Source organism: Camelina sativa, chromosome 13, assembly GCF_000633955.1.
Source record: "Camelina sativa cultivar DH55 chromosome 13, Cs, whole genome shotgun sequence".
In the NCBI taxonomy this organism is placed as follows: domain Eukaryota; kingdom Viridiplantae; phylum Streptophyta; class Magnoliopsida; order Brassicales; family Brassicaceae; genus Camelina; species Camelina sativa.
This window is the reverse complement of record NC_025697.1, coordinates 7732570-7747344: the sequence shown is the minus strand read 5'-3', so window position 1 is coordinate 7747344 and position 14775 is coordinate 7732570. Positions and strand designations below refer to the sequence as shown.

The window sequence follows — 14775 nt, the reverse complement described above, 5'->3', positions numbered from 1 at the left end:
TATTACCTTTACCAACAATGCCCTCAAGTGCCTCCAAGGTGCTTAGAGACGCAGCAAAGTCATTGGCCCAGATGTTCCTTCCGTCAACAACACCAGCAAAGAGGTATTTTCCCTCGGGGAAACCAGCCTTGACCAAATCAAGGGTCTTGGTGCCACGAACCAAATCAAATCCAAAGGCAGTCACACCCTTCAACGAAGTTAGGGTCTTGTATGCCTCAGCAGGGATATCAGCGAAGTAGGTCTCCACGAGAACATTCAAACCAGAAAGAGTTGATTCGAGTTCAGCGTAGGCAGCGGTAAAGGCCTCGAGTTTGTGGCCCTCAAGATCCATAACAAGGACAGGCTCGTCAAGCTGAATCCAGGTGGCACCAGCTGCCTTAAGCTCAGAAATCACTTCCCTGTACACAAATCAAAGACATCATATCAATGTAATGTTAGAGGATCATTCATAACATCAAGGATATGGATGGCACAATAAAAAGAAATAACAAAGTGATTTCTTACTTGTAGACGGCGAGGATTTTTGGGAGAAGGGAAAGGAGATCAAATGACTTGTCAACACCCTTGGCAGCCTTGGAAAGCAACAAGTAAGAGACTGGACCAACAAGTACAGGGACGGTGTCAACACCAAGCTGCAAAAAAATCAAGCATATCAGATCAGAACTTTTAAAATAGCAGGAAAACAAAAACTACTTTAGGTATACATAAGACTATCAGAGTCAGATGAATTTGTAACAACTTTTATATCAACTAACTGCGGTTTGTGAATATGCAACTGAGTATATTCATAACATATCAGCATCCTCAGTGAAAAACACCGCTCAATAAATCTAAGCTAAAACACTAAATCCTCAATGCCTATGATCTCTAATAATTAATCATCTAGCGGAGAGTCATTGCCCACGAAATAGATANCCCATACGTGGGTATCCAACAATGTGTGAAGCCATTTTGATTTACTTTTAACTGCATTTACACAAACACCAAATCAAAACAAAAAATTAATATCTAAATCATGTATATAATAATACGTTTTAACTTGTTTAATTATTAAATGATAAATTCACAAACTCCAAGAAAGCCGTAAAGCATGAAACGAAACTGATAGAATTGTACAATTCACGTGTATATAAAAAAGTTTATGCAGCTTTTTTTGTCGTTTCAATGATTGAGATAAACAGTGATGACTCTACTTCAAAGTAGAATCGAAAACTTTCAGATCAGATTCACACGCGACATTTAACGATACGAGATGATTTCAAAGCAGATCTAAGTTATACGAACACAGAAAACACGAATCATTTTTCAAAAGATGACAATAGATCGTAGTCAGATCCAGATCTACAAATCAAACAACACGAAATAGCCAGATCTGAGTCCAATGAACTCACTCACCGATCAGATCTCGGTATATAAAACAAAACACTACGAACGAAACAGATCGCGAAATCAAAAAGAAAAAAAAAAACGAGATAGAAACGAATCACTAACGAGGAGACGAAAAGGAAACGAAAAGAGAAAGGAAGCTAAATAAGAGAGACGTAGGGAAGCCATAGAAACTCGGAAACGTACCTCACGGAGGAAGAATCGGAGAGAAAGGGTTGGCTAAGAGGAGAAGGCGAAAGAGAGAGCGAGGAAGATGAGTGGGCTGTGTGTGTTTATTTATAGCCAAAAATACACACACACACTCTCTCCAAAATGATAGATCGTTGGCCTCTCTCTCTGTGTTAAAAAATAAAAAGGAAAAAAAATATATGTGTAGATCTGGTGGTGTGATATTTTCGATATTATGATTATTATATTTATTTAATTTCTCATTTATTATTTATTGGTCTATGTGTATTTTTCTGAAATTGATTGATACTAACAAAAAGTTGAGTATTGTTGTAGTAGGAGTATTTTTTTATTCATAATTGTCAATTTTGAGTACAGTATTTCTCACAACTGTAGAAATAATAATTTGTGGGTATTATTTATTAGATCTAAGAAGATAGAAATATATCATTTTTAATTTTTTTTAAAAAACACTTGAAATTAATATTGCCATGAAATTTCATAGAATAATTAAATTACTAAATGCCCTCCTAATTTTTTTTGACATTTTTCATTTTTTAAACGAATATTTAGTTGGGTATGTATTTTTATGTCTTAGCTTTAAAATAAATGTATGAATAAATTTCTAAACAAAATTTTGATTAACTGACGAAAATATCTTAACTGAAAATGTCTTTCAGATTTTTCGGAGGTTAAAAAATGAATAAGAATTATAAATTTTTAATCATATAATTAACGCATAATAAATAAATAAATAAATAAAGTGAATTAAGAGAGATTAAAAACGTGAAGAGGAGTTGGTGTACGTGACGTGGGAGAGATTAGTGAGTGGGTGGCAATGGGACCCACGGAGGTTGGTGAAGATTCACCCATTTTTATTTTTATTTTTAACAGTTCAATTAACTAATACGACAGCGTTTTTTAAAAGGCCTGTTCCGCAGCGTTTTGAGTATTTCCAAATTATACATCTATCTACGACTTGAAGAAAGAAAGAATATACTAATAGAAACTCGAATATTATGCTGGTAGCCAAATCAGTTAAACACACAAGTTTTTACTTGAACCGGTGTGGACGATCTTGTCTGGCCATTAGTCCCCATTGTTCTGTCGGATTTGGTAAAAACTAAAAACACAATTGGTATACGTTTTTTTAGTAAGTAGAGTTAGAGTAGGTAAAGAAACAGAGGTTTACGGACCCACGGTGTATTTATATTATGGTCTTATAAGATTCATAAGAGTATACTCGATGGATGAATGGTCTTAATCTTTTTTTTTTGTTTTGCTGATAAAATTTGGCCACCATATTTTGATTCTTGACCTTTATCAACCTCATATTTTTTGTGCTTCTTCTTAAATCCTTGATGTAAACTTTGGTAACTATATATGTTTTCACGTAGTGATTATCATCAATTCTGAATTCTATATAAGCTCTTTTGTGAAACTAACAGGAATATTCTTAAGCTTTGAATATAAAATTGTCTTCAACCACTACCACAACTAATTTTGGAGTATCTTCCTCCTTTTTATATGGGAAATAGTGTAGGTCAATTTCGAGTTTAAAAGGAATTGAGCAATAAGATGTTGTTGCTGCTAACAAAACCAAAATAGTCAACAAAATTTGAAATTTTGCTATTAAAATGTCGGCGTCAGCGAAATGCTTCTACTAAACCGATTTACCAAAAAAAATAAATGCATAATGTAACATAGAATGGATAATTATAAACTATATATTAGTATATAGTGTGTTTGATGATTTGTGTAAGTGAAAACTTTAAAAAACCGGTAATCACAAGAAATAAATTTGAACAAGAATTAATTACATGGGACTTTAAGTCTGCAGGACAGTTGCATATGCTTCCTCGAGACCGAGTTGTCGGTGGATGCAGATCTAAGTATGTACACACATTAATAAAGATAATCACACAACCCATTTATTGAAACTTGAAAGTGATACTTTCACTTTTTTATTTTACTTGGTGTCCGACAGACAGAATTACTTTTTTTTTTAAAACAATCCAAACGGAAAAAGAAGAAAAAGAAATACACTTTTAAGAACTACTGAACTAAATCGTATCATATAGTATTAGTATAACGAATTATTGGATCAATAAAATATGTGTTTACCAACTTTTTTTCTGGCCAGCTTAATCGTAAATCATGTACTTTCAAATCGATAATACACGAATCACAAGATCCAAAAGTATTCTTCTTATTGCTGGCTTATAAAAACTTTATGATTTTTTTTTTTGGACAAAATAAAAACTTTATGCTTAAACTACGAAAAGGCATGCTTTTAGACATGTGCATTATTAATCAAAGCTATACACGCACACATTCTGCTGTGAATCAAAAAGTTGTTGATGATTATATATGAATATATCTAGACTCAAAAGTTTATTTACATAAAAATCTCAAACACAAGGCAATAATGCTTCCTAGTAAATAAGAGATTTACAACTGAATATGGAACCACCAAAAAAATATAGTCAAGTCAACAGCATTACCATCGCAGATAGAGTCCATTTATTTTACAATGCTCATAGAAAAACCCAAACGGTAGTACACTTCACATGTCTCAGGTTTCAATACAAAAATAATTTAGAACAAACCCCCCAACAATCAGAGGAGAAGATATTTTGAAGTCACAAACCAAAAAACCCTGAAAAACTTCAAAATAGTTTCAAGAGATACAAATCAATCAAATCAATAAATATGAAAGCTGGACAGAGGAGAAAAAGGGAAAACAGACAAACAAAAAACCAACACAAAGGAGAAAACTTGGTACACAAAAATATGATTAGCGGCTTTCTTCTTGCCCCTTTTAAAACAGAGCACACAGTCTAATGAAAAACACAAAACTCCAGAAGTGCCCTATCATTACCATGTCACAAAGATATATTTACTTGAGTTTGAGATGTATTACCCTTCGATTGTTTAATCTGAGTCACTCGAACTAGAACTTGAGCTTGAGCTTGAGCTTGAAGAATTAGACTTACTCCTTCTCCTCCTTTCCTTTTTGCTCTGCAATGTTTTCCTCCAATTTCGCTGGAGTTTCTTTGGACTCAGGACCCTGTAAATTCGCATCTGCTTTGCTCTCAGTCTCACCTTTCGCTTCCTCGGTCACAACTTCATCACTTAGTGTTACATTACTAGGACCAGCGGCTTCTGTGGGAATCACCACTCTTTCAGAGATTACTTCCATTGACATCTCCGCTTTTGGTTCAGAAGGCTTGGAAATTTCCTCCAGGGATCGAGTTTCAACAGGCAAGACATCAGATGTGGTTATCTCTTTTGGTCTACTTTCTTCTTCTTTTTCTTCTTCTTTCTTGGGTGTGTTGTTCAAAGGAACGGTTGTATCATCAAGAGATCTTTCTTCAACCAAGGACTCTGATGGTTCGGTTTCAACTGCAAACTTGGTTTCTCCAGACCCACCATTCGATTCAGGTGACTTTATTTGCACGCCCATGCTTTCTACAACAGACTGATTTATAGCAGTATCTAGGTCTTCAGAGATTACTTCCATTGACATCTCCGCTTTTGGTTCAGAAGGCTTGGAAATTTCCTCCAGGGATCGAGTTTCAACAGGCAAGACATCAGATGTGGTTATCTCTTTTGGTCTACTTTCTTCTTCTTTTTCTTCTTCTTTCTTGGGTGTGTTGTTCAAAGGAACGGTTGTATCATCAAGAGATCTTTCTTCAACCAAGGACTCTGATGGTTCGGTTTCAACTGCAAACTTGGTTTCTCCAGACCCACCATTCGATTCAGGTGACTTTATTTGCACGCCCATGCTTTCTACAACAGACTGATTTATAGCAGTATCTAGGTCTTCAGAGATTACTTCCATTGACATCTCCGCTTTTGGTTCAGAAGGCTTGGAAATTTCCTCCAGGGATCGAGTTTCAACAGGCAAGACATCAGATGTGGTTATCTCTTTTGGTCTACTTTCTTCTTCTTTTTCTTCTTCTTTCTTGGGTGTGTTGTTCAAAGGAACGGTTGTATCATCAAGAGATCTTTCTTCAACCAAGGACTCTGATGGTTCGGTTTCAACTGCAAACTTGGTTTCTCCAGACCCACCATTCGATTCAGGTGACTTTATTTGCACGCCCATGCTTTCTACAACAGACTGATTTATAGCAGTATCTAGGTCTTCAGAGATTACTTCCATTGACATCTCCGCTTTTGGTTCAGAAGGCTTGGAAATTTCCTCCAGGGATCGAGTTTCAACAGGCAAGACATCAGATGTGGTTATCTCTTTTGGTCTACTTTCTTCTTCTTTTTCTTCTTCTTTCTTGGGTGTGTTGTTCAAAGGAACGGTTGTATCATCAAGAGATCTTTCTTCAACCAAGGACTCTGATGGTTCGGTTTCAACTGCAAACTTGGTTTCTCCAGACCCACCATTCGATTCAGGTGACTTTATTTGCACGCCCATGCTTTCTACAACAGACTGATTTATAGCAGTATCTAGGTCTTCCTTCGATGTAGCTTCCACAACTACTAAATTTGAATTGGTCTCTGTCGAATTTCCATAATTTTCTTGAGCCAACTGATCTTGAATGGCGCTTGGAAGAATGACATCCTCAACCTCAGATCCTTCATGGATCTGCTGGAAAGCAGAATCTATGTCTTCAACCGATCTCGCTTCAAGAATAGGCAGAGCTTCGGTCAATTCGTTGGCAGTGTCTGGTCCTACTGAAGATGGCCCAGGTTCAGAATCTGTCACAACTTCCTTAATACTAAAGTCTCCAATCGTATCAAGTTCAGATAATAATCCTTCATCAATCTCTTTGATCTCGTCTGCCTCTTCAGTGATAACTTCAGGAGGACTTTGAGGTATTGCATGCAAGTCTGGAAGCTGATCTAATCGTTCCACCACATAGTCAAGCTCCTCATAAACACCATCTCGGAAGAACTCTGCCCTTGAGCCTTCACCAACCATAGGTGTCGTGTACTCAGGAGATTCTGCTGGAGATGAGGATGCATTAGACGTCAAACAAGATAACTCCTCTGTATCTTCAGGAGCATCGTGATACTCATGGAAGGTGATGTTGCGGGAAAAGACAACACTACCTGCACGAGTTGGTACCTGCAATAACGCAGCACAGTAAGAAACAGATCTCTTGATTAACATATTGTAGAAAGAGAAAAAAAGTCCAAAAGTTTTGGAGGTATCAGCCTGTTGTTATTTTCAGTTCCAGCTACGAAACCACAAATCTAGATAACATACCATTATCCAATAAGAAGAAAGTATGTTGTTGCACATGAATCAATGAAACATGAAGTAATTGAACCCGTATTTTCCCTCTATTATTCAGTATGTTGTGAAGTTAAGTATATCACATAGACTATCTTAAACTTAGACTATAGCAGCAGAAGATAGTATATTATACTCATTCGAAAAGTGTTGTAATGATGAGCATCTATGAGAGAAAATAAGTAAGATAACTTACTTCATCTTCACCAGGTTCAAGAGATGATTGTTCTACCACAGATTTATCTGACCAGGTCAGTTCTCTATCTGACTCAGATGGAGTTGTTTCTTCAGATCCCACATTTTTGGCACTGGCATTTACAGAGTCTACTTCGATATCCATTGTTTGGTCAGGGTGAGTTTCTTCCTCTGTATCAGGAACTGATGACTGAACTGGTTCCTGTTCCGATTGCAGAACATCTTCGTCATTAAATGAATGTGTCTCAACATACTCAACTGCTCCAGAAGACAAAGTGGCATAGCTGTCTATTGGGATGTCTGCATTGAATGTTTGAAGACTGGCTTCATCTTTTTGTTTCTCGGCTAGCTCTTCCTCGTGCACTATCTCTTCAGCTACTGACCTGTTTACAGAAGTTTCAGCTATGTCATGTACCACATCAGGTGATACTTCCAGTGCTCCCACATGCTCCCTCATATCACCAGATCCTAAAGGTGAACATGTATTCTCAATTGGGAGATGTTGTTCAACCATCCCTGTAGATACTACTTCCGCTTCTGTAGGAGAAACCAAGTCCACCAAAGATCCACTAACATCTTGTGTTCTGGTATCTACAGCCTCTCTCACATCTTCATGCAGCTCTTCCAGGTCAACTTGACCAGACACAGATAAAGAATCATCCTCCTGGTGATCAGCATTCTCGTTCTTATTAAAAGGCAGAGAAGATGGATCAAGTAAGGCATCCTCAAATTCAGACCCTGAAACAGTTGAGTTATTTTGACCATCAATTCCAACCTCCGCAATGGAATGGCTTGCCTCTCCTGTAACATGTGTGATAGTCTCTCCTACTTCCCTTGTACTTGTTTCAGCCTCATCAGAAGTTGAATGAATTTCCACAGGACCTATGCTTTCAGAATTAACTTCATGTTCTCTCTCTTCATTTTCTTCTACTTCTTCCCCATTCTTTTCAGGTAGTTCTGTTTTGTAATCAGACGATACAGAAGAAAATGATGGGAATCTACTGCCTGAGGGAGGACTCGAATCGTAAACAGGTTCTTCGTGGTGGCTGTCCACCAAACCACAAAGAGCTTGAAATGCTGACTCATCAAGCGAGGGATGTGCAGTAATGAAAGATTCTTCAGCACGAGGTTCATCATGGTGATAATCATCCTCCACCCCCCTTACCTCACGGATTTCTAATTCACCAAAAGAAGGATTGGAAGAAGCACCTGATTCTTCATGAAGATCAACTTTCCGCTCCGAAATCGACTTTGCTTCATCTTCACTAATATCCGGTATCTTTTCTTCTTTCTCTGATAAAGATGAATCACTATCACTGGACTCCTCTTCATCAAGTTTTCTCTTATCAGAAGTTTCTCCTTCCATTATGTTTGATTGATCTTGGTGTGTTTCTGCACGTCCCAGTATTATCTCAGCCACATCATGATGAAGATTCCTGCTATCAGCATGTTCATCGAAATCGGAATCTTCAGACGAGTGGCTTTTTTCTTCATCATGGTCAGAAGCTGAATGGCTTTTTTCTTCATCATGGTCAGAAGCTGAATGGCTTTTTTCTTCATCATGGTCAGAAACTGAATGGCTTTTTTCTTCATCATTGTCAGAAGCCATATTATCTTTCGGGATTTCGTTTTCTCGATCAGCATCATGTTCATCCACCTTCTTCTCGTCATCCTCCAGGACAGTGCACACAGATTCAGTATCAGGAACAGAACTTACCTTTGATTCACTTACTTCACTGAGCTGCCTTTCAAAGGGATAATAGCTCGATCCCTCATTTGCTAATCTTTCTAGAACAAAGAAGGGTCGTAGCCTATCATGCCTGGGACCTCCAAGCATCGATGGGCCCACACTGAAACTTTCATGTCTTCTGAACACTGCATCCTTTGGTTGTTGAGAAGAAAACTCTTCCTGGAAACCGTCACCCTTGAGGTCTGGCTTTTCTTCATTTGGCTCATATGGAAGATCAAATGGGTTTCTCCTCGCAAACATGATGGACGGGGCAGATCCAGGGATAGGTGGTAATCCCATATCATCGTAGGAATCATATGGAGCATCAAATGGATTCTGCCTTGCAGTTGAGATTGGCGGCATATTAAAGGGAATATCAGCACTGTCAAAATCAATAAGATTTCGCTCTGCCATCAGTCTCATGTTGTGGCGAGCCCTTCTCCTGGCAATAAGATTCTCCAACCGTTGGTTTCTTTCAAGTTCAAGACTTCCTAGATCCATAACATTTTTTTGGTCAGCCTCTGTCCATTTGATTGCTGATTTACTTTCATCGTCCTTATCTTCCTTCTTTTTCTCTTCCTCTTCTTCCTCTTCTTCTTCTTCTTCTTCATCCTCGTTCCCATCATCATTCTCGTTGTCGCCTTCTTCTCCTTGACTTTCACTGTCAACATCAGACTCCATCCCTTCATCACTACTACTCCTGTGTGGCCCCTCTGAAGATGCATCTGATCCTTCACCATCTGCGATACCACGACCTGGGGCATCTGAGTGTAAAAGCGGGTGAAGCTCGTCAAGCATCGGGATGATGTCTGTCATAGAAGCATCAGGTGAAGAGCTTTCAGCACCATCAGACTCAGAATCCAGCGAGTCATCACGGTCCGCATCATCATCCTCATCCTCCTCATGTCTCATTGGTCTCCAAGGTGAAACTGGAGATACATCCAACTGATCTTCCTTGGAATCATCTAAAGATCCGCCATTTGATCGTTCTGCACCCGAACCATGCATCCCATCATTTTCAATCAGTCTATCCTCAACTCTTTCACCCCTCTTGTCCAACTTCAAAATAAATGCTTTTTCCTCAAACCTGACCTGAGTATCCCGTTTAACCTCGTCAAGAGTCTCATCAACCAAAGGCCTGTAATCAAAGGGTCGAACATCGTCCTCAACCTCACTGAGTAAGCTTTCGCCAACTCTATCCGTATCATCATCATTCCCATCCTCAACTACTACGTCTTCCTCCTTGCTCACAAAACTCTCCACCGTAAAACTATTATCACCTCTCTCAAAAACAGTAGCATTAGCATTAGCAGCATCTCTCGATACCTCTGTTCTAAAAAGAGCAGCAGCCTCGTGGACAGTAGTAGTAGTTTCAGGTTCTTCTTTTTCGATCTCAGGAATGTTTGGCTCTCCAAAACTCAAAATCGTGCCAAGCAAAACAAAAGTACAAACCAAAACAGGAGATGCAGTCACCAACGGAGAAAACAGAAGCGGACAATATCTATGCAGGAAACACAAAAAACCAACGAATCCCAGAAGAAAGGGATGATTGCAAATCCATCTGTAGGACGTTCTGATCATAACCACAAATAATCTCCGAATCTGAACTCGGAACTCCGACCGATCACTGATCATCTCTTTTTTATTTTTTTTTCCAGGTCGTTTCTGTATAAGAATTTACGAAACAACAATTAAAAAAAAATCAGATGATGAAGTATTCAAAATTTTTAGCAGCTTTGAATCGTAATTTGAAGATTGCGAGATAAACAAACAAGATGATGAGTCCAATTCAAATCATAGTACAAAAATTTCAGATCAAATCACAACATTAGAATCGGATCTAACTCACAAGAGCTCAGAAAACGAATCATAGACAAAGAGATCGCGCAATCAGATCCAGAAATTGTAAAAAAAAACCTATATACACAGAATCTGTGATGAAGTCACTCACCGGGTGGTACGAGCAAAACAGATCACGGAGAAAATAAAAATCAAAAATACGAATTTTTTAAGTTTTTTTTTTTTTATCACTTTCGTAAGCACCTGGGGAAGCCATGAAAAAGCGGAGGAGACGTTACCTTACGGAGGAGGTTGGAATTGGAGAGAGAGAGAAGAAAATGGTTGACTATACAAAAAGATGGCGAGCGAAGAGGAAGAGGAAGAAGAAGCAGAAGCAGTGGGCTAATGTTGTTGTTTTAGTTTTCTTTACAGCAAAACAAATGACTTTGGTGGTGGGCTCTTTTTTGTATCTGTCAATTTTATGAGAGTTGGCTACTTTCGGCACCATTATGTTTTTTTTTCATATAAATTCCATTTTTATTTTGCAATTTATAACATACACTCAAGCACATAAACATATTTTATATTGTGCTTAAACTAAAAAAAAAAAAGATGTAATAAAAATACGATGTGTAAAGTAATGGTTGTGAAAGCCAGTTTGTGAATTTCACATAGTATTTTACATTACCATTTTTTTAGTTTAAGAACATATAAAATATATGTGGGTGCAAAATCAAAGATATGTATTCTAAAACTTGTTTTGGTATGTGTTTACACGAATAAAATTGTTCGTTTATATAGAAGAGAACACTGGCCAAACTCAAGAGACTCTATACCTCCATCGTCTAATATGGGCAGCCATAACACTAACCCTCCATTATGCAATGTTTTGACTTCTGAGTTAGAAGTACAAACATTACATGTGACATGTTAATTGTTATATGAGTTTAAAGATAATAATAATCTTTACGNTCGTAACAGTTTCTGCTGGTTACCATTTTTGTTGTTACCAAGCTCCGATTTCTTACATTTGTTGGAGTTGAAGCAAAAAAAATGGTTGTGAAAGGCTGAAAGCTATTTTTGTTTTTCACATAGTATTTACATTACTATTTTCTTAGTTCAAGAACATATAAAATATATGTGGGGTGCAAAATCAAAGATTGCTGAAACTTGTTTTGTGTGTGTGTTTACATGAATAAAATGGTTCGTTTATATAGAAGAAGAACATTGGCCAAACTCAAGAGACCATACCTCCATCGTCTAATATGGGCAGCCATAACACTAACCCTCCATTATGCAATGTTTTGACTTCTGAGTTAGAAGTACAAACATTACATGTGACATGTTAATTGTTATATGAGTTTAAAGATAATAATAATCTTTACGAGGTGCTCTCATTACAATTATTACTGTACTCAGAAATGTTTTATAAATCATTCCTTGGCAAATGTTAAAATTTTATCTTTGTTACGGTGTCTTCAAATTCCCATCAGACTGCTACCATGGAAACAAAAATTCGCAAGACAAGCAGACACTTAACATGATCCGATACAAAAGACCAGATGTCTTTGGCCACGAGCTTATGGTTGTCACAGAGCGATATAGAGAAACTCAGACATAACTGAGTAAGATGTTAAAGATGATTTTGACTACTACATGCAACTTCTACATCGTTTTGGAATAAACTCAACTGAATGTTGGTGCGGGTTTAAGTCTCCCAATCTTTCATCTTCTTGCTCCCCTTTGGTTTTGCAATAGGAGCATCCATGCCTGCCATTTTCTTGTTGTATTTTTCGCGTAGAGGATCATTGGAAGTCCACCTGCGCAATCATTCATTATGCAAGCAAAATGTCAAAATCTGCAGCTCATTAAACGAAAGAACATATGCAAGATTCTCCCAACATAATCTACTTCACATGCAAAAATTCAGTTCAGTTCTCAGCTTAATGTTTCTACTCAAATGCTATATATATATCAGATTTCAGAAGCCTAAATGAGAGCTATTTTAAAATCAAGAGTCTATGCCTAACCAAATGCAAAACAAGAAACGCAGAAAGCAAAAAAAACTTACGGGTTACTCCAGTCTGTTGTGTCCTCATTGACAAGGTGAGTCCATTTAGTTCTTCCACTACGACCAAAGTGCTTGACTTGCATAACTTTGGGGAGAATCGACTTGTCCAACCTATCTTCTCCAGTTGGAGCAGAGAAGTCGCGCTGAAATATACCATCAGTCCCAGCAGAACCTGCCTCATCATCAGGATCTGCCTGGAAGAAGGCACCCTTGTGGTAGTATTTTTGCATAAAGTTCCACTTCTTTTTAGGTTGAGCTGATGAAGGTTTCGGATTCTTCCTCTCCCATTCTCTCCTCTCTTGCTCTGTCATATTCCTCAACTTCTCTATTTCTTCCCTCTCTCTCAGCATAGCTTCCCTTGCATCTCTTTCTCTCTTGATCCTACCGATCTCTCTTGTCTTCCAGACTTCATACTCCTCAGCTTCATTGAGTTCGTCATCAGTTTCCACATCTCCAATGTTTGCTTCTTCCAACAGCATGTTCTTCCGTATCTCTTCATCTTTCCTAACTTCCTCAACCACTATTTGCTTTGTCTCTACTTTCCTCATCTCCAGTTTTCTCTTAGCTAATTCCTCGAGAGCTTCTTCTTCAGCCTCAAGTCTCTCACGCTCTGCTATGGTATCTCTCTCAGCTTTTGGTACAAAAACAGGCTTGATCATGGCAATACCAGGCATGTCATCCTCTGAATCAGTCTCGTACTCAGACTCCTCCTCATCCTCTTCTTCCTCTTGTATCTCATCTTCTTCTTCTAAAGGAAGTAGAGCAGCCTCCTCTTCAGCTCTTTTAAGATTCTTCTCTCTAATTCTTCTTCTTCTTTCTTCCAAGGCATCTTCATCATCATCATCATCATCGTCTCTATCCTCTTGATTCCTTTCTTCTTCTTCTTCCGTAGATACAACCTCAGCTTTTCTAATTCGCCTATGATCAGCTCTAACTTCGTCACGGTCTTCAACTCTGGTCTGAGCTAAACGACGCAGCCTTGGATCATCCTTCCTAGAAACCCCTAAATCATCATTCTTTGGAAAAGCTCTATCCAGAACAGAAACTGTCTGCATCCTAACATCGTCATCATCTTCGGCCTCCTCAGCCCACTCCGGAGCTTTTCCAGGCCAATACCTTCTCACTCTAGTCTGTCCAATACCACCTCGTAGTTTCTCCCTAACAGCAATTGCAGCATCACTACTTACCCCGGCCGTGACAGACATATTTTGCACTTGCGAGTAACCCCAAACTGAATTTATATATATAAAGCTATCTGTTTCTGCAGCATAAAAATAATACAAAGGATTTAGATTCAAGATTTTTGCATCATTAGTAATTTCCCCAAATCGAAGATTGCAGATTTTTTTTTACGAAATAAAAGGCAAAAAAGGGGATCGAACTCTATAAAATGTGGAGTAATTTGTCAAAAAGCTTCGATCGGCGGAGTTAGAAAAGTAAATCAGCACACAAATTAACAAACGAAGACGACAGAGTATACATATCAGAAGCGGATAAAACCTAAATAAAAACGCGAAGCTCGATGGTTCGGGAAGAGAGAACAAGGAAACAAAATAAAGCAAATCCAGAAGAAATTGACGACAAAAATAAACGAACTTACAATATGAAGAACAGAGGATTCCAATTCCAAGAAACTGTGCGGAGGAAACCCTAAGAAATCGTGGCGTGACGGAGGAGAAGGAGAGACACGGTGGAGAAGGGGAGGTCTTGAAACCGGAAACACTAACACTTGCAACGCCGAAACTCATAAAATAATAATACTCCAAGAAACTTAAGTGGGCTTTTAATATTTTTGTTTACATTGGGCCTTTAGTTTAACATTTGGATCTTAAATTGTTATTTATAGTAGTGCTTTTTTGGTTAATAAGAAAATACTGTCGACAGTATGGTCTCTGAGAATGGGAAGAAATATTGACATCGAAAAAGATAATTGTAAGGCTAGGAGCAGGGTATTGTGGAGAAATTTCAACATGGATAATTTTCCTAAGGGGAGGATATATTAAGAAACGTATCAAACATATGATGAGATAAGTCATATTGCATGAGACTAATTTGGGAAGATCTAGACAAGAAACAGCACCTGTTCTGAAGAAAAAAGTGACCGTGGAAATGAATGAAAATCTCTCAAGGCAGAGTAACATCCCGCCAGATAAGTGACCTGGTCCTGGTGGTCTATCTACCATCATCATTGGGATA

At 38.1% G+C, this 14775-nt stretch overlaps 3 protein-coding genes across 4 annotated transcripts in view; all 3 read right to left on the bottom strand.

The window, feature by feature from the left end:
• LOC104738025 (5-methyltetrahydropteroyltriglutamate--homocysteine methyltransferase 1-like) overlaps positions 1-802 on the bottom strand; it is a 6922-nt gene extending 6120 nt beyond the window's left edge. The window contains exons 1-3 of the mRNA XM_010458263.2: positions 756-802; positions 505-663; positions 7-398 (exon numbers count right to left, since the gene is read on the bottom strand). Coding sequence (XP_010456565.2) covers positions 7-398; positions 505-663; positions 756-802 — 598 coding nt within the window. The remainder of the gene's footprint in view (positions 1-6; positions 399-504; positions 664-755) is intronic.
• LOC104735842 lies at positions 4017-10954 on the bottom strand. Of its 2 annotated transcripts, none has more exons than XM_010455693.2 (3): positions 10808-10954; positions 7002-10394; positions 4017-6637 (listed from the first exon to the last, which is right to left on the bottom strand). In XM_010455693.2, exons 2-3 carry the CDS (start codon positions 10362-10364, stop codon positions 4547-4549), a joined length of 5454 nt encoding a protein of 1817 aa, XP_010453995.1. In that variant the 5' UTR covers positions 10365-10394; positions 10808-10954; the 3' UTR covers positions 4017-4546. The 2 variants fall into 2 exon arrangements, with proteins under 2 accessions (XP_010453995.1, XP_010453996.1); XM_010455694.1 differs by lacking the exon at positions 10808-10954 and adding an exon at positions 10681-10798.
• LOC104735841 (microfibrillar-associated protein 1) lies at positions 11957-14320 on the bottom strand. The gene is made up of 3 exons (XM_010455692.2): positions 14180-14320; positions 12580-13840; positions 11957-12328 (listed from the first exon to the last, which is right to left on the bottom strand). The coding sequence occupies exons 2-3, from the start codon at positions 13782-13784 to the stop codon at positions 12217-12219; spliced, it is 1317 nt and encodes a 438-aa protein (XP_010453994.1). The 5' UTR covers positions 13785-13840; positions 14180-14320; the 3' UTR covers positions 11957-12216.

Bases quoted from the DNA above. Each gene is read 5' to 3' on its own strand.
- LOC104735842 (XM_010455693.2), bottom strand. From the start codon at position 10,364: ATGATCAGTGATCGGTCGGAGTTCCGAGTTCAGATTCGGAGATTATTT. The intron at 6,638-7,001 runs GTAAGTTATCTT...GCGTTATTGCAG, and splicing joins TTGAACCTGGTGAAGATGAA to GTACCAACTCGTGCAGGTAG.
- LOC104735841 (XM_010455692.2), bottom strand. From the start codon at position 13,784: ATGTCTGTCACGGCCGGGGTAAGTAGTGATGCTGCAATTGCTGTTAGG. The intron at 12,329-12,579 runs GTAAGTTTTTTT...ATGATTGCGCAG, and splicing joins ACAACAGACTGGAGTAACCC to GTGGACTTCCAATGATCCTC.